The sequence below is a fragment of the Pelophylax lessonae genome (assembly GCF_965119305.1).
Source record: "Pelophylax lessonae genome assembly, chromosome: 4".
Classification (NCBI taxonomy): Eukaryota; Metazoa; Chordata; class Amphibia; order Anura; family Ranidae; genus Pelophylax; species Pelophylax lessonae.
The window spans coordinates 93611048-93638389 of record NC_138771.1 but is presented as its reverse complement, the minus strand read 5'-3'; the positions used below and the strand labels follow the sequence as shown (position 1 = coordinate 93638389).

Here is a 27342-nt window from a genome sequence, read left to right as displayed (position 1 = left end):
ACAGTATATATATATATAAAACTTTGTGGTATACACTGCACTATCTGATCTCAACAAACTGTAAAAAGCAAAAATCTCTCTCCCTGCCAGCAATGTATCATTAATAGGGTTGAGCGAACACCTAGATGTCCGTGTTCGACGGGTTCGGCCGAACTTTAAAAAAAAGTCCGGGTCCGTGTCCCGGACTTTTACCGAACTTTTCCCGGACACCGAACCCCATTGAAGTCAATGGGGACCCGAACTTTAAGGCACTAAAATGGCTCTAAAACACCAAAGGAAAGGGCTAGAGTGCTGCAAATGGCAGCAAAACGTAATTAAGAGCATGGCAAGTGCTCTGCAAACAAATGTGGATAGGGAAATAACTTAAAACAACAAAAAAAAAACAGAAAAATAAAACAATGTTCTTCTTCATCTCTGAAGGACGAGGCCCATATGGAGTAGGAGGGAGGTTGAGGTGGTGGTGGATGTGGCGGTGACTAGACATATGCCGGTTTTCGGTAATTCGATATATCGCGGTATTGCTTAGCCACGGTATTGTTATTGTGGCATTTTTAAAATACCGAGTTTCTCTGTCAAGTCTGCCTGACTTGTGAATTGATACATTTCAGTGAGCTGGATGAGCCCCCGTTCACACTGGGGCGACCTGTGAGGCGACCTGGTCGCCTCACAGGTCGCCGCAGGTCGCCTCCCATAGGGAAGCTGCGGACCCGTTCTGATAGGAGCGACACAAGTCGCTCCGACTCAGAAAAAGGGTCCGGAGCTTCTTTGGGGCGACCAGGAGGCGACCGCCATAGACTTCAATGTTACGAAGTCCGTGGCGGCCGCTCCGAGGTAGCGGCGCGCTGCTCGCACCGCGACCTCGGAGGTCGCGGTGCGAAGTAGCGTCGCCCCAGTGTGAATGGGGGCAAACTCATTCACTCACTCAGCTAACACCTTTCAGCATTAAGTCTCCTAACTATAAACAAAAATGATTACATTTGTATCTTTTCCTTCCCTCTGCCAGGGAGAAAGGAAGTTTAACCTCTTAAAGACTGGATCTTTTTCTGACACTTGCTGTTTGCAAGTTAAAATCAGTTTTTTTTTTGCTAGAAAAGTACTTAGAACCCCCAAACATTTTATATATTTTTTTAGCAGAGACCCTACAGAATAAAATGGCGATTGTTGTAATATTTTATGTCACACTGTATTTGCGCAGCAGTCTTTCAAACGCAATGATTAGACTTTAATGAATAAAAAAAAAAAAAAAAACGTAACAGTAAAGTTATCCCAATTTTTTTTTTTTTTGTTACACAGAGAATCGTGAGAGAATCGTGATCTTTATTCCAAGCTAAAAAATCGTGATTCTCATTTTGGCCAGAATCGTGCAGCTCTAATAAATATATATATACACACACACACGCCTAGCAGCCCACATTACATTATTATATAGCCATCAAGCAGTGTCTGGCCTACCTGGTGATGACTGGTCCTGGCGCTCTGATCCGATGGCCTGGTCTTTAAAGGGGCAAATCCTTGCGATCCAGAAGTGGTTAAACCTGCAGGAGGACCGGTGTTTTTATCTATTAATGACTTTACTATTGCTTTAGGCCTGGTTCACATGTATGCGGGTTGGTGGTTCACATGTATGCGGGTTGGCGGTTCACATGTATGCGGGTTGGCGGCCCACATTTGCACAGGCATAGCAGCCCATTGATTTGAACGGGCTGCTATGCCCTCATTTTCCGCAGAAAAAAGGTGCATGCAGCATTTTTTTTAAATTCAGTGGCCTTGAAATCCATCCTGCTTTTGCACCATGCGACTAACCTGCAGTTCCTGCTCTGGCAAGCTTTCTGCATTTTTTGTATACGTGGGCACGGCATTTAAAAATAAACAGTTTGCGTGTGCAGCAACGGCAGGTAAGTCGCATGGTGCAAAAGAAGGATGGATTTCATGGCCACTGCATTTTTTTAAATTCTGCATGCACCTTTTTTCAGCTGAAAACGCAGGCATAGCAGCTCAAGCCCATTCACATCAATGGGCTGCTATGCCTGTGCAAATGTGGGCCCCCAACCCGCATACATGTGAACCAGGCCTAAAGCAATAGTAAAGTCATTAATAGATAAAAACACCGGTCCTCCTGCAGGTTTAACCAATTAATGACTTTACTATTGCTTTAGGCCTGGTTCACATGTATGCGGGTTGGGGGCCCACATTTGCACAGGCATAGCAGCCCATTGATGTGAATGGGCTTGAGCTGCTATGCCTGCGTTTTCAGCTGAAAAAAGGTGCATGCAGAATTTAAAAAAATGCAGTGGCCATGAAATCCATCCTTCTTTTGCACCATGCGACTTACCTGCCGTTGCTGCACACGCAAACTGTTTATTTTTAAATGCCGTGCCCACGTATACAAAAAATGCAGAAAGCTTGCCAGAGCAGGAACTGCAGGTTAGTCGCATGGTGCAAAAGCAGGATGGATTTCAAGGCCACTGAATTTTAAAAAAATGCTGCATGCACCTTTTTTCTGCGGAAAATGAGGGCATAGCAGCCCATTCAAATCAATGGGCTGCTATGCCTGTGCAAATGTGAACCACCAACCCGCATACATGTGAACCAGGCCTAAAGCAATAGTAAAGTAATTTATAAACAACACCTCCTTCAGGTTTAACCACTTCTTGACCACAAGGATTTGCCCTCTTAATGACCAGGCCATCGGATCGGAGCCGAGCGCCAGAACCAGTTATCACCAGTTAGGCCAGACACTGCTTGATGACCTATTTTAGGCCTGGTTCACAGAGTCTGTACTGACTGACTATATAATAATGTGCATAAGTGAACCAAAGCCCCTAAATTCAGCAATGAAATTGAAGTGAGGTGGAAATTTAATAATTTAAATTTAATAATAGAATACCGTGATAATACCGTATACCGTGGCAAAACCTTAATCAATTAATCGCAGCATGAAAATCTGATACCGTCACAAGCCTAGCGGTGACATAGGCGTGCGCACAGGGTGTGCTGGGTGTGCCTGGGCACACCCTAATCACCTAGGGCACATAGCATTGCCAGTGAGGAGATGGGAAAGATCTCCCTGGGACCTGCTCTGCTCTATTTCTCCTTGCCTACAGGTACATGGCCCCGATACATTACTCTCCCTGCTGGCAAACACATGCATGTGTATTTCAACTTTGGGGTGCACACCTTAATGCAATAGGCTGCGCACACCTATGGGCGGTGTAGGTGGAAGCGGCGGTGGAGGAGGACCAGGGCCGGATTAACAGCATCATGGGCTTGGTGCTGAGGATTTTGAAGGGCCTTAAGGGCCGTGCCTTGCCATGCACCCAGAGGAGGAAGGGTGCAGCCATGCATGCCTAATTCAACATGGGATGCTGTCTCTGAAGCCCATAAACACATCCATGCATCGCCAACTGTCCCTCCTTGTCCGGCCTTCACGCTGTGTGGGGAGGTTCTGAGGGTGCTGCCTGGGGAAGCGAGCATAGAAGCCAGACTTCTGTGTTTACAAGTGACAGAAGAGCGGTAACAGTGAATATGGCCAACCCGGGGCCTATATAAAAGGTAGGGGCCTGGAGCTGCAGCTCCAATAGCCCCTACATTAATCTGGCCCTGAGGAGGAGGACGAGGTAGCCAACACTGCTTCTTTTCAAAAATTTTAAATGAGGGTACACCCCAAAAGAGTGAGAAAGAGCAAAAATGGAACAATGGGTGGGTAAGGTCGGTATCCATTGCTATTCTGCATAAGGTACGGAAAAGTCCCGTGGGATCCATGCCTGGTTCATTTTAATGAACGTGAGCTTGTCCACATTGTCTCTGGACAGGCGGCTGCGCTTGTCTGTTATAACGCCCCCAGCCGTGCTAAATACCCGTTCAGATAATACACTGGCTGCAGGGCACGCCAGCACCTCCAAGGCGTAAAGGGCAAGCTCAAGCCATGTGCCCAATTTGGAGACCCAGAAGTTGAAGGGGGCAGACCCGTCATTCACTACATGTAGGCGTGTGCACACATACTGCTCCACCATGTTGGTAAAATGCTGCCTCCTGCTAAGACGTTCCATCTGAGCTGCTGGTGCTGCTGTTTGTTGTGGCGTGCTGACAAAGCTTTTCCACATTTCGGCCATGCTAACCCTGCCTTCTGAGGTGCTGGCGGTGCCCTGGTTGCGTTGGCGACCTCCTCCTCCTCCTCCTCTGCCTTGTGCTTCCACTGTGGCCCCGCTGTCAGATGGGAATGCCAGCAGCATGGCGTCTACCAGCGTGCGCTTGTACTCGCGCATCTTGCGATCGCGCTCCAGTGAGTGAATTAAGGACGGTACGTTGTCCTTGTAACGGGGATCCAGCAGCGTGGCCACCCAGTAATCAGCACAAGTTAGAATGTGGGCAACTCGGCGGTCGTTGTGGAGACACTGCAGCATGTAATCGCTCATGTGTGCCAGGCTGCCCAGAGGCAACGAAAGGCTGTCCTCTGTGGGAGGTGTATCGTCCGTGTCCTCTGTATCCCCCCAGCCACGCACCAGTGATGGCCATGAGCTGGCCTGGGTGCCACCCTGCTGTGAACATGGTTCCATCTCCTCCTCCAGCTCCTCCTCCTCCTCATCCTCCTCATCCTCCAGAACTGTGCCCCTGCTGGACAATTGCGTCCCTGGCGTTTGCGTGTGCAGGAACCCACCCTCGGAGCCCCTTGCGAATGACTGCCCTGAAAGCCTTGGAAATGTTACCTCTTCATCCTCCTCCTCCTCCTCATCCTGTGCCACATCCTCTTCCATCATCGCCCGAATTGTTTTTTCAAGGAGGCATGGAAGTGGGATAGTTAAGCTGAGAACGGCGTCATTGCCACTGGCCATGTTGGTGGAGTACTCAAAACAGCGCAACAAGGCACACAGGTCTCGCATGGAGGCCCAGTTAAATTAAATAGCGGAATAGAAAATATGATCCAAAAAAAGTGTATGTATATCACACGTACACAACCACACTGGGCCCCAATTACTATTGTTTGTACCCCTAAAAGGCTAGATGAGGAGTAGGGGGAGTATGGAACAGGCAGCACCCTCAAACCTTCAGAAGTATGAGATGAACCCCAACAACTTGGAAAGGTGGATCTCTCTCACACGTACCGACACAGACTATCCCGCAATTCAATTGATCCTCAAAGGTTTTTATTGAATAGCGGAATAGGAAATATGATCAAAAAAAGTGTATGTATCTCGCACGTACACAACCACACTAGGCCCCAATTACTATTGTTTGTACCCCTAAAAGGCTAGATGAGGAGTAGGGGGGGTATGGAACAGGCAGCACCCTCAAACCTTCAGAAGTATGAGATGAACCCCAACAACTTGGAAAGGTGGATCTCTCTCACACGTACCGACACAGACTATCCCCCAATTTAACTGATCCCCAAAGGTTTTTGATTAAATAGCGGAATAGAAAATATGATCCAAAAAAAGTGTATGTATATCACACGTACACAACCACACTAGGCCCCAATTACTATTGTTTGTACCCCTAAAAGGCTAGATGAGGAGTAGGGGGGGTATGGAACAGGCAGCACCCTCAAACCTTCAGAAGTATGAGATGAACCCCAACAACTTGGAAAGGTGGATCTCTCTCACACGTACCGACACAGACTATCCCCCAATTTAACTGATCCCCAAAGGTTTTTGATTAAATAGCGGAATAGAAAATATGATCCCAAAAAAGTGTATGTATATCACACGTACACAACCACACTGGGCCCCAATTACTATTGTTTGTACCCCTAAAAGGCTAGATGAGGAGTAGGGGGAGTATGGAACAGGCAGCACCCTCAAACCTTCAGAAGTATGAGATGAACCCCAACAACTTGGAAAGGTGGATCTCTCTCACACGTACCAACACAGACTATCCCCCAATTTAACTGATCCCCAAAGGTTTTTGATTAAATAGCGGAATAGAAAATATGATCCAAAAAAAGTGTATGTATATCACACGTACACAACCACACTAGGCCCCAATTACTATTGTTTGTACCCCTAAAAGGCTAGATGAGGAGTAGGGGGAGTATGGAACAGGCAGCACCCTCAAACCTTCAGAAGTATGAGATGAACCCCAACAACTTGGAAAGGTGGATCTCTCTCACACGTACCGACACAGACTATCCCGCAATTCAATTGATCCTCAAAGGTTTTTATTGAATAGCGGAATAGGAAATATGATCAAAAAAAGTGTATGTATCTCGCACGTACACAACCACACTAGGCCCCAATTACTATTGTTTGTACCCCTAAAAGGCTAGATGAGGAGTAGGGGGGGTATGGAACAGGCAGCACCCTCAAACCTTCAGAAGTATGAGATGAACCCCAACAACTTGGAAAGGTGGATCTCTCTCACACGTACCAACACAGACTATCCCCCAATTTAACTGATCCCCAAAGGTTTTTGATTAAATAGCGGAATAGAAAATATGATCCCAAAAAAGTGTATGTATATCACACGTACACAACCACACTAGGCCCCAATTACTATTGTTTGTACCCCTAAAAGGCTAGGAGTAGGGGGAGTATGGAACAGGCAGCACCCTCAAACCTTCAGAAGTATGAGATGAACCCCAACAGCTTGGAAAGGTGGATCTCTCTCACACGTACCGACACAGACTATCCCGCAATTCAATTGATCCTCAAAGGTTTTTATTGAATAGCGGAGTAGGAAATATGATCAAAAAAAGTGTATGTATCTCGCACGTACACAACCACACTAGGCCCCAATTACTATTGTTTGTACCCCTAAAAGGCTAGATGAGGAGTAGGGGGGGTATGGAACAGGCAGCACCCTCAAACCTTCAGAAGTATGAGATGAACCCCAACAACTTGGAAAGGTGGATCTCTCTCACACGTACCGACACAGACTATCCCCCAATTTAACTGATCCCCAAAGGTTTTTGATTAAATAGCGGAATAGAAAATATGATCCCAAAAAAGTGTATGTATATCACACGTACACAACCACACTGGGCCCCAATTACTATTGTTTGTACCCCTAAAAGGCTAGATGAGGAGTAGGGGGAGTATGGAACAGGCAGCACCCTCAAACCTTCAGAAGTATGAGATGAACCCCAACAACTTGGAAAGGTGGATCTCTCTCACACGTACCAACACAGACTATCCCCCAATTTAACTGATCCCCAAAGGTTTTTGATTAAATAGCGGAATAGAAAATATGATCCCAAAAAAGTGTATGTATATCACACGTACACAACCACACTAGGCCCCAATTACTATTGTTTGTACCCCTAAAAGGCTAGGAGTAGGGGGAGTATGGAACAGGCAGCACCCTCAAACCTTCAGAAGTATGAGATGAACCCCAACAACTTGGAAAGGTGGATCTCTCTCACACGTACCAACACAGACTATCCCCCAATTTAACTGATCCCCAAAGGTTTTTGATTAAATAGCGGAATAGAAAATATGATCCAAAAAAAGTGTATGTATATCACACGTACACAACCACACTAGGCCCCAATTACTATTGTTTGTACCCCTAAAAGGCTAGGAGTAGGGGGAGTATGGAACAGGCAGCACCCTCAAACCTTCAGAAGTATGAGATGAACCCCAACAACTTGGAAAGGTGGATCTCTCTCACACGTACCAACACAGACTATCCCCCAATTTAACTGATCCCCAAAGGTTTTTGATTAAATAGCGGAATAGAAAATATGATCCCAAAAAAGTGTATGTATATCACACGTACACAACCACACTAGGCCCCAATTACTATTGTTTGTACCCCTAAAAGGCTAGGAGTAGGGGGAGTATGGAACAGGCAGCACCCTCAAACCTTCAGAAGTATGAGATGAACCCCAACAACTTGGAAAGGTGGATCTCTCTCACACGTACCAACACAGACTATCCCCCAATTTAACTGATCCCCAGAGGTTTTTGATTAAATAGCGGAATAGAAAATATGATCCCAAAAAAGTGTATGTATATCACACGTACACAACCACACTAGGCCCCAATTACTATTGTTTGTACCCCTAAAAGGCTAGATGAGGAGTAGGGGGAGTATGGAACAGGCAGCACCCTCAAACCTTCAGTATGAGATTGTGTTCACTGTACCCCACAAAGATTGAGTTCACTGCACCCCACAATGATTGTGTTCACTGCACCCCACAAAGATTGTGTTCACTGCACCTCACAAAGATTGTGTTCACTGTACCCCCCAAAGATTGTGTTCACTGCACCCCACAAAGATTCTGTTCACTGTACCCCACAAAGATTGTGTTCACTGCACCCCAAAAAGATTGTGTTCACTGCACCCCAAAAAGGATGTTGTTCACTGCACCCCAAAAAGGATGTTGTTCACTCCACCCCAAAAAGATTGTGTTCACTGCACCCCACAAAGATTGTGTTCACTGCACCCCAAAAAGATTGTGTTCACTGCACCCCAAAAATGATTTTGTTCACTGCACCCCAAAAAGGATTTTGTTCACTGCACCCCAAAAAGGATGTTGTTCACTCCACCCCAAAAAGATTGTGTTCACTGCACCCCAAAAAGATTGTGTTCACTGCACCCCACAAAGGATTTTGTTCACTGCACCCCAAAAAGATTGTGTTCACTGCACCCCAAAAAGGATGTTGTTCACTGCACCCCAAAAAGGATTTTGTTCACTGCACCCCAAAAAGATTGTGTTCACTGCACCCCACAAAGGATTTTGTTCACTGCACCCCACAAAGATTGTGTTCACTGCACACCAAAAAGGATTGTGTTCACTGCACCCCAAAAAGATTTTGTTCACTGCACCCCAAAAAGATTGTGTTCACTGCAGCCCAAAAAGATTGTGTTCACTGCAGCCCAAAAAGATTGTGTTCACTGCAGCCCAAAAAGATTGTGTTCACTGCAGCCCAAAAAGATTGTGTTCACTGCAGCTCACACACAGAAAAATGGATGTGGATCACTGACACCTGCCTATCTCCAATCCCACACCACACAGCAATATCGATTGTAGTTTGTAGAACACAGTTTCCCTAAAATTCAGCAGACTCTGTCCCTAACAGGATTGAGAAGAGATCGTAGATCAGGATTGAGTGCAGACCCCACCCCCCACACAGCAATATCGATTGTAGTTTGTAGAAGACACTGACCCTATATAATTCAGCAGACTCTATCCCTAAAATGCCTACAACTCGCCCTGCCTAAACACTCCGACCTGTCCCTCAATTCTATCCGGACACAAATGGTTTTTTCCTGCCTATCTTTCCCTAATCAGCAGCCAGCACGTTGATGTGTGCTCTGTCCCTGAATCTAAGCAGCATAATGACGCCGCTGCGGCTGCCTCGAACTTATAAAGACTTGGTCACATGCTTCAGACGGCCAATCACAGCTACTGAGACATTTGCAGGCATGGCTGGGATGGCTTAAGGCACACCAGTTAAACGATTGTTGATTGGCTGTTGAAAGCCCGCCATGAAAAGAGCGCCAAAGCATGCAAAACCCAGAAATAAAACGACCGAACACGGATTTTTACCCGAACATACAGTAAAGTGTCCGTGTCCGTGTTCGGGTACAAAAAATCCAATTATTCGGTACGAACACGAATAATACAGTCCGTGTTCGCTCAACACTAATCATTAACTATACTACACTATCTGTTAAACTCACTATATTATCCCAGAAGGAATTTAACTTATAAATCACCTGTGGACCAAGGGTTTAGAACCCATAATTGCAAGCCTGGTATTCTACCACCTACACCACCGTCAAGCTTGCTTAGGCTGAACACACTCTCCCTGCCTAACAAACTAACTTCTATCTCTAGAAGTTGCTTGCAATTGAGAGGTTGTGGGTTCGAATGCCTTGGCCCTCGGGTGGAATTCCTTCAGGGAGAGTGTAGTGAGTTTAACAGCCGCCCCTGAGCCATGATTGGCTAAAGGTACCTGCCTTTGGTCAATCATGGCACAGATCATTTGATTGGCCAAAAGGCAGAGTCCATGCTTTGGCCAATCGCATAATGCACTGCCAGTGCGCAGTGCATTATGGATGCTGGAACTCGAAGTTCCCGCGAAGAAGCCCATTTGTTCGCCATTCGGCGAACGGGCTGTGTTCGAGTTGAACTTAGGTTCGACTCGAACATGAAGCATTTCCCTAATTTTAACAAACTTTGTTGCAGATTCCTACCTTTTGTTTTTCTGAAGAAATCCATGTTTGTTCCTCTGTGCTGAGTGGGTCTAATGGGATTGGTTTCATAATTATCTATCAGCTGTGACAGCTGCAGTGCTCTAATGAGGAGATCTGCTGGGCCTTCATCCCTTTAGACGTATTCCTATTGGGAGTATCTCACCAAAAATGACATTTTTGTTGCAGGGGATGCCAGAAATCTGACTTAGGCAGACTTCTGGGAAAATTGGTGAGCCAATCACCTAAGCAGGAAATGATGTTTCTGGGGTGTGGTCAATACACATTCTGTCTACAGAACAGCTCCAGGTAGCCATATTGCATTGCATTTTCAGAAAATTACAACAGCTGCAGACTGAAAAGGAAAGGTATGTTTTAATAACATTCAATTACATTATTATTTGTGTCGCAAATGCATACGCTATATTGCAGTTTTACTGCGGCAGGCTGGCTCGACTGCGCGTAACGATGTTGCTCTACGTCGGTCGCGCGCGTTGTGCTGGGGGGGCCAGTGCGCGCCTTCGGCGCCACACTTCCGCCCCACTAGGCAGCGGGCATGCAAGGGGCTGGCGGACACAATTTCACAATTTCCGCCGGGCACCCACGATCACTCCGTGCTGACACAGAAGGACGGTCAGCTGTTGTAAACACAGCTGATCGTACTTCTTTCTGAAATGATCAAAGAGCGCCTATGATCCTTCTATATAGGATCACAGATCTCTATGGTCATTTCACAAGTCCCTCCCCCCACAGTTAGTAAGCACTCCCCTAGGCTCACACTTAACTCTTTGATCACCCCTAGGTTAACCCCTTCCCTGCCAATGTCATTATTACAGTACCAGTGAATATTTTTAGCACTGAAGTGTACACAAAAGTGTACAAAATGTCAGTTAGGGGTCCGATCTGTCTGTTGCAATGTTGCAGATCACCACCATTACTAGTTAAAAAAAAAAAATAAATTATAAAAATGACATAAATCTTTCCCCTAGTTTGAAGACGTGATAACTTTTGCGCAAACCAATCAAAGTACGCTTATTGGGATTTTTTTTTTTACCAAAAATACCAAAAATATGTAGCAGAATACAAATTGGCCTAAAAAGATGAAACATTTAGATTTTGACATTTTTTTTTTGGAATGTGTTATATAGCAGAATGTGAAAAATATTGCTTTTTTATTTTTTCAGAATTGTCGCTATTTTTTGGTTTATAGCGCAAAAAAACTAAAATTGCACAGGTGATAAAATACCAACAAAAGAAAGCTCTATTCATGGGAAAAAAGGACATCTATTTTATTTTGGTACAGCATCGCACGACCGTGCAATTTTCCATTAAAATAATGCAATGCCGAATCGCAAAAAATGGCCTGGTCATTAAAGCGGAGTTCGCCCCCCCCCCCATCCAAAAATTTTAATATTAGGACACTTACCTGTCTTGGAGTTCAGCAATGTCGGCACCGCAGCCGATGTCTCCATCAGCTGTCAGGTGCTCCCGCCGCCATTGCCGGTCAGAGAACCCGGCAGTGAAGCCTTGCGCTGCGTATTTGGATTAGCTCAGTGACGGAGGTTAGGAGGAGGGGTTCTCACTTTGCCGCCGCACCGTTCCCGGAAGTGGGGAAGGGTATCTGTCAAAAACAGGTACCCGTTTCCCCCTTCCCCCTGAAAGGTGCCAAATGTAGCACCGGAGGGGGGGAGGAAGCAAATGAGTGGAAATTCCACATTTGGGTGGAACTCCTCTTTTAGGGGGCAAATCCTTCCGGTCCAGAAGTGGTTAAGGAACCCAGTAAAAACATTCCTATGACAAGCACTATGGCCTGTCTTTTAACACTTGTAATGGTCTTTCAAATATTTTCTATATATCAAGGTTATCTTCCTATTTGGATCTATGCTCCTAGTAAACTAGATAACAGCTTATCACTATCTGAAATATAGCATTCAAGAAACGCTCTATACCTGAAGCGTACACATAAACATCGTTTGCATCTGCAACAGTTTTGGTAGCCGGTATAAAACAGCAATATAAATATTGCACTACATACAAAACCTTAAAGCTGATCTGATCCGTTTCTATTTAGCAATATCTCCATCACCTTTAGATTACGATCACATCCTAATAATTGTGTATTATTGTTAGGAATGGATTGCTTCTTCTAAGGTAGAATGAAACAGCAGCAGCCGATCTACAACATACACGGCATTCCCACTTACAGAAGATATATGAGGCACACTCAAGCTTGAACAAAACTGATGACAGGGATCCAGATTGAGAATAGGATTCTTCAAATATGGTATCATTATATTGGCAGTAAACAATGAATTGCTCTGGCTTCCCTGTGTGTCCATCCCTGAATTTTAAAACACTGTTCCTTATAACTCTGGAAACCTCAGGAGAATTCTCAACTGGTCTCACTGCCTTCCACTGAGAATTTGTGGCTTGGTTGCCATAGTGACATCGTATTTCTTCAAGAATTGTTCATATTGATCCGTGGACAAGCGTAAATGGCCAAGCTAGTGAGGAGAATAAAGGGGGTGGGCAGCAGAAAAATGACCAGAGGTTACGGGATGGGAATGGGCTCAGAGAAGACGCACAATACTAGGTGTAGAGAAAGAAACCGTATCATTTTTTGTTGCAGGATTTTGGTTTTTGTACCTTGGGTCATTGTTTTCCCTTACTATGGAGTGAAAGAAACTTGTTAGTCACTTGTCATGTCAGATCTTTGGTGCTTGTCCTGACACAGCTGTCAGCCCCAACGCTCTGTGTGCAGTACAGGGACTCACAACAAAGAGCCAGGAACATGAATTATTTATTGACTGGCGTGTGGATGAAATTCTGTGATAAGAAATTAACACACTTCCAATAGGGCACAGGGCAAATCAGGTTTGATCAGGTAATTGCACACTTAAGTCTGTGATATCAAGATGCTTTAAGGCACAAGGAATGCAAACAAACACGGCGCGCCATATGAAATTTTCATCTCCCATTTTTATTGTGCTGCTGAAGTGTGGCCACAGTTGACCTTAATAAATAGGCAACCGAAAAGCTCTACATGTAATCTGTGGTTTAAAGAATAACTCCACTTTGTTGAGAAAAAAACATTCCCCTCTGGGTGATCTCTGTACATTACAAGGATTTTAACAAACGTTGTTGCAGATTCTTAACTTTTGTTATTCCACCTAAAACAAAAAAAAAAATACATAAAAATACCCCCGGGACAGTCAGGGCTAGTGCATTCCACAATGGATAGCCTCTGAACTGTCCCGGGTTGCACTTACCTTTTAGAAGAAATACTTACCTTGAAAATGTATTATCCAGCGCTGCCATCTCAGGTGTGGGCAGCTGAAGCCAGCGCGATCCTCTTCTGTGTCCTCTTCCGTCCTCTTCGGTCCCACGATGCACTGCACCGGCCCCACCGTCACTTCCGGGGCTGCAGCGTCATCCCTGCACAGCTTCTGGGCATGCCCAAAAGCTTTTTAGCAAGGTATGACGGCGCCTGCACCGGAACTGACGTCGGGGCCGGTGCAGGCGCATTGATTCCTGGGAGCGATGACGTTCAGCTCCCAGGAATCATTGCAAGCCAGGAAGTGACGACGGGCCGTGGCCGCCGAGGGAGGAAGAGGAAGTAAGGTAAGTATATTATCTTCTAAAACAAGGTAAGTAAAAAAAATAAAAAATTGCGATTATCCATTTGTTTTTCAGGTGACCCGGAGCAAGATCGACCGAAGTTAAATTTTAGGGTGGAACTCCACTTTAAGAAATCATTATTTCATATATCCTCTGTTCTCCTGTGCTGAGTGGGTCCAATGGGTGTGGTTTCATTATTATCAATCAGCTGTGGCAGCTGCAGGGCTCTAATGAGGGAAGCTGCTGGGCCTGCATCCCTTTAGATGTGTTCCTATTGGGGGTATCTCACCAAAATTGACAGTTTTGTCGCAGGGGATGTCTGAAATCGGACTTGTATCTTATGCCTCATACACACATTCAGATAATCGGACAACTTATCGTTCGCATTTTGTTGCATGATACTAGTATCAAATTCAACAATGCATATAAACGTAGGATTTTTTTTGTACAATTCACGAAAAGCTTCCCGGTTGCTTAGCTACGTATTAGATGTTGCAAAACAAACACAATGGCAGCCAGGCTTTTTCCGTGCTAATTTAGTGTTTCTGATCATGTGCGGTCCTTGTTGATCGATTTTTAGCGGACGCACACTGTACTGATTAAACGATTGTCGTTCGTTAGGCTATCGTGCGACATAAGTTTTAGTGTTTGTCCCTTTGGATTTTGTTGGAGGAACTGTCCTGATCTGCTGTCAAAAGCTGTGTACTAACGATCAGATTATTGTGCGATCAAGTCGAAAGCGATTATTTTCATACGATTATCTGAACGTATGTACGAGGCATTAGGCAGACTTCTGGGAAAATTGGTGAGCCAATCACACAAGCAGGAAATTATGTTTTTAGGGGGTGGTCAGTATACATTCTGTGTACAGAACCGCTTCAGTTAGCCATATTGCTTTGCATTTTCAGAAAATTACAAGAGCCGCAGATTGAAAAGGAAAGGTAATTTTTAATAACATTCAATTACAATATGATTTGTGTCGCAATTGTATACGCTATATTGTTTTCTCTTTATTTGCTATTTTCTTTTCCCCACGAAAATGGAGTTACCCTTTAAGTATGGAGCAACACCATGCAAAGGGCTTATTTAACCACTTCAGCCTTGAAAATTTTTATGGCCTCGTTCACACTGGGGCGATCCGACTTGCCGGGGCGACCTCATAGGTCGCGGCGCGCTGCTCGCACCGCGACCTCGGAGCGGCCGGCACGGACTTCATAACATTGAAGTCTATGCAGGTCGCTCCGGGTCGCCCCAAAGAAGCTCTGGACCCTTTTTCTAAGTCGGAGCGACTTGTGTCGCTCCTATTAGAATGGGTCCATAGCTTCTCTACGGCGAGCAACCTACGGCAACCTGTCAGGTGACCAAGTTGCCTGACAGGTCGCCCCAGTGTGAACGGGGGCTAACCCCCTTAACTTTTTGATGACTGTCCGCTGCAGATATACTGCGGCAGGCTGGCTCAGCTGCACAAATCGATGTATATATATATATATATATATAACAATACCAATTTGGCTACACATTTTATTCAGAAAGAAATTAAATCTCTGAAGTGGCACAGTGGTGTAGTGATTAGCACTTTCACCTCGCAGCAAAAGGGTTACTGGTTCAAATCCCAACCACGACGTTACCTGCCTGGAGTTTGCATGTTCTCCCTGTGCCTGCGTGGGCACTCCGGTTTCCTCCCACATTCCAAATACATGCTGGTAGGTTAATTGGTTTCTGTCTAAATTGGCCCTATGTGTATGTATGAATAGAAGTTAGGGACCTTAGATTGTAAGCTCCTTGCAGGTAGGGACTGATATGAATGTACAATGTATATGTAAAGCGCTGCATAAATTGATGGTGCTATATAAGTGTAAAATGAAAAAGGGTGCGCTGATCTGTGAAAAAGCTGCTACCAGAAAATTAATAAATATGTGTCAAAATAATGTGTGTGCTATATAAGTACCTGAAATAAATAAATCAATTTGCACCAAAAAACAAAAACGCAACAAACTATGAAATTATGTAATGCAAAATGTTCACTGTAGCATAACAGTAAAGAATAATCTTAGAAGAAATCTTTGATCGCTGCATTATAATCTAGATTTAGGCCTCATGCACACAGGAAATTTGGCAAACTCTCCTAGAAGCCTTTCCTCCCAGGGCATTTGCTTTCAGAAAATATATAATGTTTGGGGGGTTCTAAGTACTTTTCTAGTAAAAAAAGATAATGCTGATTTTTACATGTATATGAGAAGTCTCAGAATTGGCTTGGGCAGTTTACTGCAGATGTGCATTTTTAAAAGGGTTACAGGAGAAATTAATTTGATGCATTCTTGCATATCTAAGTGTGTCCCTTCTCATGTAGGCGCTGCTTTAAATATGTTTGGCTAACACTTTACCCAGAGTTGATCTGATCTGAACACATTCAGATCCATTAAAACTGGGACCTGCAAAGCCATCCTAAAAATTCAACCCAATATAAGTTTTCTGCTTTATTGCACACATTGTGTAGGTGGCTTTCTTGAAGGGTATTTGCCTATTCTGCAGTTCCTGTGTTTTTGGCAACAGGGACGACACCTTCGTTTTTTTATTCTGTGTAACTGAATATTTCTACTGACTACACTGGAATAGATTTTAAACAGTGAAGCCTATTTATACAGTATACATTTGAAGAAAAAGAAAAGTTTATGTGTTACCCACAGAAACCATCTCATCTTTATGCCTCGCAAAGCAAGTTAAAATGTTAACAAAATGATCCACTGTGGAAGAGTCTAAATTTCCAGCATTGTGTGGGATATGTATGGTTGCGGTGTCTTCTTGTTGTGTATGCACATTTACCTTCCACATTTGAACTTTAGCTCTTACCCTCTCTTCACGTATTACCCATTGATAGAGGTTATCTAAAGCCACAAATGTATCTCATTAATTTTGGGAAGAGTAGTAAAGAGTTAGAACCCCTATCAGGCTTCTATTGCTGTCTGTGTCTCTATTAGGTAACTTCATCCCTCTATTTGTCCTGGTGACAATTGTTATCTGCCTTAAAAGTGAAGGGAAAATCCAAAATTTTTAGTACCCACTGGTATCAAAATAAAGGTGAAATCTTCCAGAGGTGACACTTGTTCCCATGACAAATTAAGGGTATTTTCTTTTTTTTTCAAGCAATAAATTTTTTTATTGAGTTTCAAATACAGATGAAAAACAGAAAATCACAGTAACAGAATGTGATATAGAAAAATAACCACAACAAGGTAGAACATTATCAAAAAGTGGATGATACAGTGTTCAAACAATAGTATAAAGCCCCGTACACACGTACCGATCGTCGGCCGAACGATCGGCCGTCTTTTGTCCAGGGCTGTCCTGCCCGCTGAAAAGTGCAAAAGACTGCACAAGAATTTTGTCCGCCGACTGCAGAAGTGATGTCATGTAATGGTTAACTTTCCCTGTGTTTTTTCTTCTCTGAGCATGCCCAGTCTTGCAAATCTGCTGATTGTCGGCAGAATTCTGTACTGACTGGCGAACAATCGGCCGTTCTGGTGTTGGCCAACAAAAATTTTAATGTCTACATGACAGATTATTTTCGGCCGAAAGTGCGCTGTCGGCTGTCGGAAGCATCATACTAACAAGCCTACAATCGGCGGATCGGTCGTCGGCCGAATATTTACGGCCGACAATCGGTACGTGTGTACGGGGCTTAAGCTTTGTACAAGTGCTTAGGCATCATGCATGTAAAGGTTAACAAAGTTTATTCTGATGAAGGGAGGAGAAGAGAGGCGTTGAACTACCCCGACTTAGAACCCCTAGGGGGACAATGTCACCAAGCCACGGGTCTTCGACACTCCTCATCATCCCCAGGACCAGAATGAGTATAACTAAGCAAAATAAAAAGTTACATTATAAGCTTCTAATATCAGGTGTTAAATAGGGCCACTCCGACCCTATGGAAATAGGAAAATTAAGACAATATGGAAAATGAAGGGTATTTTCTATATTTTTAAGAAATGTTCTCTCACTTCCTCTTCATTCAGGGCCCTCTGATTCCTCCTGTATTCATTTGTATTGTAACCAGGGCCGCTGATAGGGGGGGACCATCAGCCCTCTTGTAGGGGGCCCGAGCACACAGGGGGGCCCACACAGAGAGGGGGATTAGTGATGGACAACAAATACAGAAATCTTCCTCCAGCACCTGAATCTCATCTGTCCCTCTCCCTGCTATCATCTTTTATCTGTTGAGAAAGAGACAGTTGTCCCTCACTAATCCCCCTCCCTTGTGTGGGCCCCCCTCCCAGCACTTATCTCTGCTCAGGAGTTTATTTGTAAATTGTAACTTTGTTTCTCTCTCTCTCTGTCTCTCTGATCACTGAGCTCCAACTGCTCAGCCTGTATATTTTTCTCATCATCTTTTTTATTTAACATAGTTTTTTTTTTTAGATTTAGCAGGAATTATGCGAGTTATGTTATATTTGTGTCTGATAATAGTGATTTTGTTGTAATTTCAGCTAAATATATATTTAATATTTTCTTGGGGGGGGGCCCTGCCAGGTAGTCTGTACGGGGCCCCGTGATTTCTAACAGCAGCCCTGAGTGTAACTGTACTGTTTGTCTTCATGTTGTACAGCGCTGCGCAAACTGTTGGCGCTATATAAATCCTGTATAATAATAATAATAATTTACAGGAATGGAAATTAAGGTAGATTTTCCCAATGGGACACAGATAGCAAATAATAGCCCAAGAAGGGTTATTATAACCATATCAAAAATAAAAAAAAAAACATATATTTTTACAATATTGGATAAAGAAATACATCTAATAAAGACTGGTTCTTATGAGGGACTTAGAGTACTGATTTTGCTTCACATAAGGAGTAAAACATGTTTACTTTCAAAGTGAAGCTGTGTTTACGAAGAATACCCAGTCATGTGAAGGAGGAATTGTTAAATTACCTAAACAAATGTGATTACCATTAAAAGGAAAAAGTAGCATTACTTCTGATTGTATGTAAAGTGGTTGTGAAGCCAGAAGATTGTTTACCCTAATGCATTCTGTGCATTAGGGTAAAAAAACCTTCTACAAGCAGCTCCGCCCATCTCCAGCCCCCCCTAAATACTTACCTGAGCCCGATCTCGATCCAGCAATGTGCACGAGAGCAGAGGCTCTCTCGGCTTTCTCTTTTCATTGGCCCAGACACAGCATTGGAAGCCATTGGCTGCTGCTGCTGTCAATCACAACCTGTGAGGAAGGAGTTGGGGGTGGAGCATGCACGAGTACCCCTATACCAAGCGGCTTCCTATGTGGGCACTTGGTGGGGGGAGGGGGAGCCAGGAGCGCCGGTGTGAGACCCGAGCAGACAAGGATCAGGACTGCTCTGTTTTAAAAGCAAGTATGACATATTTGTGTAAAAAAAAAAAGTTTTCCTATACAATCATATAGAACAAAACAGAGCACATTTTTGTTTGATGATTATTGCTATTTCAGTTGGATTAGACTCAAAACAATCAGCCTTCTACAGTGTGTCCAAAAATTGATGTAGGTAAAACTGCTTACTGATCATTTTTCTCATACCTACTAACAGACACCAACAGCCAAATTTAATAATAAAAGAAAAGAAATGTATTCTCAAGTCCAACAACCCATAGCAGCTAATTGGAATTAATTCTGCAGAAGTCAGTACAAAATGAATACTGACTGGTTGCTATGGGTTACTGTATCTAGCTACCTTTGGAATATGAACAGTTCAAGTACTAATAAATAAAACTGGTATAAAAAATGTATATATAATAAATACAGCTGCAATGGCATCAAAGCTATAATTATCAATACATTGAATTTCATGAAGTATATCTGAAGCCAATACTTTTATCTATGTTATCTAAGACACTGCAATGTTGGTAAATCACTAAGAAGGAACACATTTCATGAACTCTGCTCTGCTAGCAGAAACAAGCTTACTGACAATGGTCAATCTGTCTACCTTGAGAACTACTAAAGAGGCCCAAATAACTCTTTACGACATCACTAGGAGAGCTCCTTACTCATTGAGCTCTGGTCAGTGAGTGAATGTCATCTAGTGCGTTATCTCTCGCTTTGGCTATTGCAACTCCCTTTACATAGGCCTACCTCTCCAAAGTCTATTCCTTATCCAGTATATAATGAATACTGCTGTTGACTTTGCCTAACCAACCACTCTCTGCCAATCCCTCCATTGGCTTCCGATTGCCCAATTAATTGAATTCAAAGTACTATCAAAAACATACAAACCATCCACATTTCTGCCCCCAGGTACATCACCAATCTTGTCTCCCAATATCACCCAAACCACCCTCTCTGCTTCTCTCAAGACCTCCTGCCCTCAAGCTGTCTAGTCTCCCTTCCATGCTCATTTTCAGGACTTTTTCAGAACCTTTCCCATCCTCTGTAACTCTCTACCTTAAAGTGGAGTTCCACCCTAATTTTATACTTACCTCCATCTTCTTGCTCCGGGTCACCTGAAAAACAAATGGATAATTTTTACTTACCTTGTAGAGAAAATATACTTACCTTACTTCCTTCTTCCTCCCCTCGGCGGCCGCGGCCCGTCGTCACTTCCTGGCTTTTGCAATGATTCCTGGGAGCTGAACGTCTTCGCTCCCAGGAATCATTGCGCCTGCACCGGCCCCGACGTCAGTTCCTGCGCGCGCGTATCATTCCCTTCTAAACAGCTTCTGGGCATGCCGCGCGCACACCGGAAGTGACGTCGGGGCCGGTGCAGTGCATCGTGGGACCGAAGAAGAAGGAAGAGGACGCCGAAGAGGATCACGCTGGCTTCAAGCTGCCCACACCTGAGATGGCAGCGCTGGAGAATACTTTTTCAAGGTAAGTATTTCTCCTAAAAGGTAAGTGCAACCCGGGACAGATCAGAGGCTAGCCATTGTGGAATGTACTAGCCCTGACTGTCCCGGGGGTATTTTTTTAAAAAAAAATGTGCACTGGGTGGAACTCCGCTTTAAGCTGTCTGGTTATCTCCTACTCTGGCCACCTTTTGGCAATCTCGGAAAATCAATCTCTTCAAGAAGCCTATCACGCCTCCAACTAACTAAACTTTTATCGCTGCTATCAGCTCATTCCCCACACAGGTACAACCTTTTTGTACCACTTGCTCCACTCTATTAGATTGTAAACTCTTAAAAGCAGGGCTTTAACCCTCTTGTATTTTATTGGATTGTAACTGTCTCCCTTTAGATTGTAAAGTGCTGTGCAAACTGTTAGCACTATATAAATCCTGAATAATAATAATAAAATCCTCCTTTTACTAATTAGACGAGGATTCAATAGATTTGGGGGTGAGATTCTCCAATCCGTGTAGTTTGAGTTTCCCAGTAAATAAATAATACTTTTCTTGAGTGCTTCTCTAATAAGGAATGTTTTCCAGTGAATTGCCCTTATCTGGATCAAATCCCAATTTTATCAAGTAGAGCTTTGCCTCCCTTCCCAATAATAAAGTTATTAATATCTTCCTTGGTTCTGTGAAACAAAAGGAAAACTTTGTGGTGCTGATTTACAAAACGAGCCTTTAAAAAAATTTAACAAAATGACCATGAATAAAGCACCTTATCTAGATGGTTTATACCCAAGAGTCCTCAAAGAGTTGAGTTATTTCCAAGCTATGATCTTCACCTAGGAAATGTAGACCTGTAAGTTTGACTTCTACTGTAAGTGAAGATATTTGAGGGATTGGTGAAGGACCACATAGAAGTGTATCTGCTAAAAAACAAAGCCATAAGTAATAGCCAGCATGGATTTAAAGAAAAAAGACATTGTCCAACAAGTCTATTTTTTTTTTTTATGAGGAAATAAAAAAAATGTAGAAAAACTAGTAGCTGTTGGTGTAGAATATTTGGACTTTTCTAAAGCTTTTGATGTGTTTCCTCAGAGGTAGCTAATAAGAGAAGATAAGATCTAAACTCAGTTTACAAATGGAAAGAAAACGTGTTTGAAGACTACTGGCAGAAAGTTATGATTAATGATCCTTATTCTGCATGGTCTAAGGTTGTAAGTTATGTAAGCCAAGGTTCAGTTCTGGGACGTTAAACCTTGAGGTATAAATGATAAAGAATAAATTGGATGTCCCAATAGGTCATGGACTTAATACCAGTTTTCAATGCCAATCTACAGCTTCTATTGTGAAAAATATTTTCTATAGTTACAGAAGTATGAGAAATAACCTTGTCCATGAATAAAGCATTAGTAAGATCTCATTTTGAACACACAGTTTTCACACCAGCTCACAAAAACAGAACTGAAAAGAGTGCACAAAAGTGCGACAACGTAATAAAGGATATATAGAACCTCAGATGAAGTGAACTTAATTTTTTCTTCTCTCAGAGGAAGCCCCCTTAGCCCCTTTTCCCACAATTCCCTGGGGTCCTGGACATGCTAAATTAAGTTACATTTTACTGTTCCCTTCCCTCGGGGGCTCAGCGAGGCCACACTTAAAGAGACATAGGTAGCTGAGAAGCTGATCTGCTGCCAAGTCACCCTGTCCGAACTGGAGTGCAGGCCAGAGCCTAACAGCATGTAGCTTCACTAAAAAACACAGCTACTTTGGGGACTACTCTCCAATTTCTACCAGAGTACTCCAGTTTCCATGGGGTGGCTATTCCTTCTTGGGCATCTGATCCCTCCAGGTTTTCACCTGTGTTACCAGAGCTACCCTGGACTTTTCATATAGGGATGAGAATAATTTCAAGGAGCTGTGTTCTGAGCATTTTTACTGAAATAGTGGTTTTCCCCCGAACCAGACTGAGTGTTTAAAATGAATAAAGAATTAGACTAAAATAACAGTAAGTAGTGTTCCTTTAGTCAATGGTGCCTGTGTTACCTAATTCTTCAAACAGAAATAAATATAAGGTATCAAGAAAAAAACTTCAGTTAATTCATGCATATATCGAAGCTAACTATGTATGGGACTTGATTAAATGGAGTTTGTTTTCCCTCATAAAAGTACTTATTATTATTATTTTGATTTATACAGCACTGATATCTTCTAACACCCTCTACAAAGTGAGAACATATAATGGCTTATACAATAGCAAACATAGGAACAAATAAAAATGTGATGCTGATTTAACCACTTGCCGACCGCCGCAAGTACATATACTGCGGCGGTCAGCCCCTCACAGACAGAGTGACGTATATATACGTCACTAGCCTGTGAGGCTCTGGGGAGCGAGCGCGCGCCGCCGGCGGTGCGCTCCCGCTCCCGCGCGGTCACGGACCCCCACTGCGCGTGTGACCGGCGGACCCGATGTCCGCCGGTCACTCAGCGATCGTCGGGGGAGAGGGAGAAAGGCAGGCGGCTAGTGTAAACAAGCCGCCTGTCATTCTCCCCTGTGTAGAAACAATGATCATACGGTTCTACTATGTAGGACCGTTGATCATTGTTCCTACAGCTCAAGCCACAGCCAATCACAGTTAGAATCACACCCCTAGGGACACACACAGCCCTTCCCTCTCAAATAAAGTTAACCCCTTCACTGCCAGTGTAATTTTACAGTAACAGTGCATATGTATAGCACTGATTACTGTAGAAATGTCACTGGTAACCCCAAAAGTGTCAAAAATGTCAGTCAAGGGTCCGATCTGTCCGCCCCAAAAGTACCGCAAAAAAAATCGCAGATCGCCGCCATTACGTGTTAAAAAAAACCAACAAAAATGACAAAAATCTTTCCCTTTGTTAGTAAACGCGATAACTTTTGCGCAAACCAATCAAAATACGCTTTTTGCGATTTTGTTTACCAAACATATGTAGCATAAAACAAATTGGCCGAAAATGTTAAAAAATTTTGATTTTTAAATTTTTTTGGGGGGAATTTCATATAAAAAATTTGAAAAATATTGTTATTTTTGCAAAATTGACGCTCTTTTTTTGTTTATAGCGCATGATCAAAAAATCGCACAGGTGCTCAAATACCACCAAAAGAAAGCTCTGTTTGTGGGAAAAAAAGGACGTCAAATTTGTTTAGGTACAGCGTCGCACGACCGCGCAATTGTCATTAAAGTCACGCAGTACCGAATTGCAAAATACCCCCTGGTCTTTCAGCAGCCAAATCCTCCGGGGCTTAAGTGATTAAACTTACCATATACAGAGTGAATTTTGTCCACTTCATGACAAACTGAAATTTAAGCTGCGGGTGGCCCTGTTGGCACAACCTTCAATCTGAAAACCAAAGGAGCTGGGCAGAAAATGTTAATGGATTAATTTTCAGCTGTAAATAACTTTCATTAAACACCTCCTATTAGTGACATTCTCGCATAAAAAAAAATACAGTTCTCTGATCTATTTTTTTGTGTGTTTCCCTTGCAGATGACATGAAACAGAATCCCTGGATGTCCAAAGTGTGTTACTGTAAAGTGTGTTGAAGATAGTGTCTTCTTGATCTCCATTTATACCCATTACAAGTAAATGTGCATGAAAAAATGTGCTGATTATTTGTAATGGTTTGGAAATAATTCTCTTATTACAATGTTGTTAATAATAAGCACATTTTATCAAGCAATTATGTAAATCAGGGTTGTTTAAAGCAATATAAAATAGACTGAAATAATATTGTAATAATGTAATAAAGTAAATGGTTACTGCAATGGGTTTGAATATTATTGCTTACATGCACATATTAAAATAAAAAGCACTACATTTACATAAATAAATATGCATAAAGGTTTGTCAGTGTAGTAACACAGCAAATGAGATGCAACAACATTGTGTAGATTACTATCTAACTAGCTGAATATGTATAGTAGAGAACTGTTAGGGCAAACAATAGACCGCATTCACACTGCAGTGGCACGACTTGTGCACGACTTCGGGGGCGACCTGTGAAGTCCCATGCACCGCGACTTTGGCGCGACTTGCACGGACTTCATATAATGAATGTCTATGCAAGTCGCTCCGAGGTCGCCCGAAGTAGTACAGGACCCTTTTTTTAAGTCGGCGCGACTTGTGTCGCTCCTATTAGAACGGGTCCTGTAGCACTGCATGGACTGCGACGGACCGCGACTTGTCAGGCGACTTGCATAGACATTCATTATATGAAGTCCGTGCAAGTCGCGCCGAAGTCGCGGTGCATAGGACTTCACAGGTCGCCCCTGAAGTCGTACACAAGTCGTGCCGCTGCAGTGTGAATGTGGTCTAACTGTTAAGCTTTCCATAGCTGAGTTGAAATTCAGTTGGTTCAGCAGTGACTGGCTGAATTGCGATCAGTGAGTGGGCTTCCATGCTTGACAGAAGCCAATCATTTGATTGACTCTTGTTGAAGCAGAATGTTCGAAAACCTATCTCAATCAGCCACTGATTAGCATATTCTAATAGTGGCAGAATACAATGTCCCAGTGGGGGAAAAGCATTTGTGTGGATGTAGGAATTATTTTTTTTTTCATTCAGCCCACTCTTCCCCCACATTGTCACTAAATTTTAGAGGGAGCTTCACGCAGTATGTTTGTGAATGTTAAAAAGCTCATTGCCTCTCTTCCCAAAAGCTGTGGCATAGTGCAGGTTGACTCTCCTCCATCTTGTCACACCCTGTTGGGAACTAAAAAAGAACTCTATCTAGTGAAAAAAAAATTTGCAAAAAAAAAGTGGGCTAGTCCTATGGTAGACCTTGCTATCTCTGTCTTAAATAAATGTCTCATATTTGCAAAGCATTTACAGCAGTTGCCCTCTAGACTTCTTTTCTGTGTAGATGCCCTAGAGCACCTCATAAGACAAAAATCCAGAATGGCTCTAATCTCCATTCATATGCGCATAGTTCTCTGATTAAAGCCTTGGATAGCATAAACTGTCTACACAGGTTGATAAAGAAGCAAGATCACTCTGAAGGATATCCCTAGTTGTTGGGGTACAGCAGGAGGCTCTTGGCGCTAGACTTTAGTCCTAGCAGCGGCTCCATCCCTGCAAGCAGTGTCATCCAACATCAGCCCACTTGTTCCCCGGATGGTAGCCAAGGCTGGGTTACCCATGCACTGACCCTGGAAACATCTCACCAAACCACCTATCAAGAGTTTATACCCCTTTATAGCCCTCTGTTTTATGCATGGTATACTATGGCGTGTGCACTCTTTTCTCTCCCTTTTTGTTTGCATAAGACGATTCACAGATATGCCCTTTCCAGGAGGACATCTGTTTGGGGAGCCATTTGACTAATTTATAAGGAATCACAAGTGGGATGTTTGCTTTCTCAGAAAAAGGTGACAAAACCTCCTTCCTCAGAAGCTCCTAGCTTCTCTAAACCCAGAGCATGTACACACTTACCAGGCTTCAACTTAAAAACCTATGTGCAGCCCTTCCTTTTAACACAAGGCATGACCAACAAAGGCCATCAAGATCCCACACAATGATAGGGGCACCCTGATTTCTAAGAGTGAGAGGACCACTGTTACAGTTTCCACCCCTACCACTCTTCCACCTTACCGATTTCATTTTCAAATCAATCAAAAACTGAGCAGTCAGATTTACAAAAGTACCTAAACCACCTCTTGTCACATGGAGTCATTGTACCAGTACCACCACAGGACAGGCTTAAGGGATTCTACTTATACCTGTTCATGGTGCCAAAACCTAACAGAGTTAGCCATCCTATCCTGGACCTAAAATCCTTCTACAATTTTCTTTATGTTCCAAAGTTTTATATGAAATCTGCAAGGTCAGTAATTGCCTCTGTGAGACAAGGGGGGCACATGGCATTCATGGACATCCAAGATGCTTACCTGCATGTTCCTATATACCCACCTCATGAGTGATTCATAAACTTTGCAGTGGCAAATGACCACTTCCAGTTTTTTGCACTGCCTTTTGGCCTGTCTTCTGCTCCCAGGGTATTCCCAAAGATCTTTGCACCCTTGATTTCCCTTCTTAGGGCATCCAGGTGACAGGCTATCTAAATAACCTTCTCCTGAAGAATTTCATCTCCCTTACACTTTTTAGCAAATGTGCAAAAGACAATTGAGCTGCTTCAGGCCTTTGGCTTAGTGATTACCTTAAAAAAATTTGATCTTTAACCCTCCTTGCACCTAGAATACTCGGGTCTAAGCCTGAATGCATCTCAAGCTAAGGTCTTTCTTCCAGAAAAGGAATGTATCTCTCTAAGAGCTCATGCTCAACAGCTGGAAGTTAAAAAAAAAATCCCACGCTGAGATTTGCCATGAGAGTTCTGGGTCTATTGGCAGAGATGTATAGTAACTAAGTAGAACTACTTCACTACTGTACTTAAGTACCGAAAGGCGGTATCTGTACTTTCCTAGAGTAGAATTTTTTTCTCCTACTTCCACTTTTACTTCACTACATTTTTTTGATGATTTCAATACTTCTACTCCAATATTTTTTCTTTTGTGCTGCATAGTTACTCGTTACTATTATAAAAATTACCACTGCCAGAACAATAGAGGACAGGTATCATGAAGCTCAAAACATGTGTATTATCAGCGCATACGAAAATAAATGCTACTGTATGTATAAATAAAAGCTGCATTTGAAATAATAAAAAACAATATGATGTTCAAACTTTTGACTTCTTTGTTTAATAACTGCATAACACAGTACTTGTACTTTTACTTTCAGTACTTGAGTA

At 43.1% G+C, this 27342-nt stretch overlaps 1 protein-coding gene across 3 annotated transcripts in view; it reads left to right on the top strand.

The window, feature by feature from the left end:
* The window catches only part of WDR72 (WD repeat domain 72), a 456172-nt gene extending 431798 nt beyond the window's left edge, over nucleotides 1-24374 (top strand). For all 3 annotated transcript variants that reach the window (XM_082255122.1, XM_082255123.1, XM_082255121.1), the window contains exon 20: nucleotides 24084-24374. In XM_082255122.1, the coding sequence (XP_082111248.1) occupies nucleotides 24084-24139 (56 nt within the window). In that variant the 3' untranslated portion in view covers nucleotides 24140-24374. The remainder of the gene's footprint in view (nucleotides 1-24083) is intronic.
* The last annotated feature ends 2968 nt before the right edge of the window (nucleotides 24375-27342 follow it).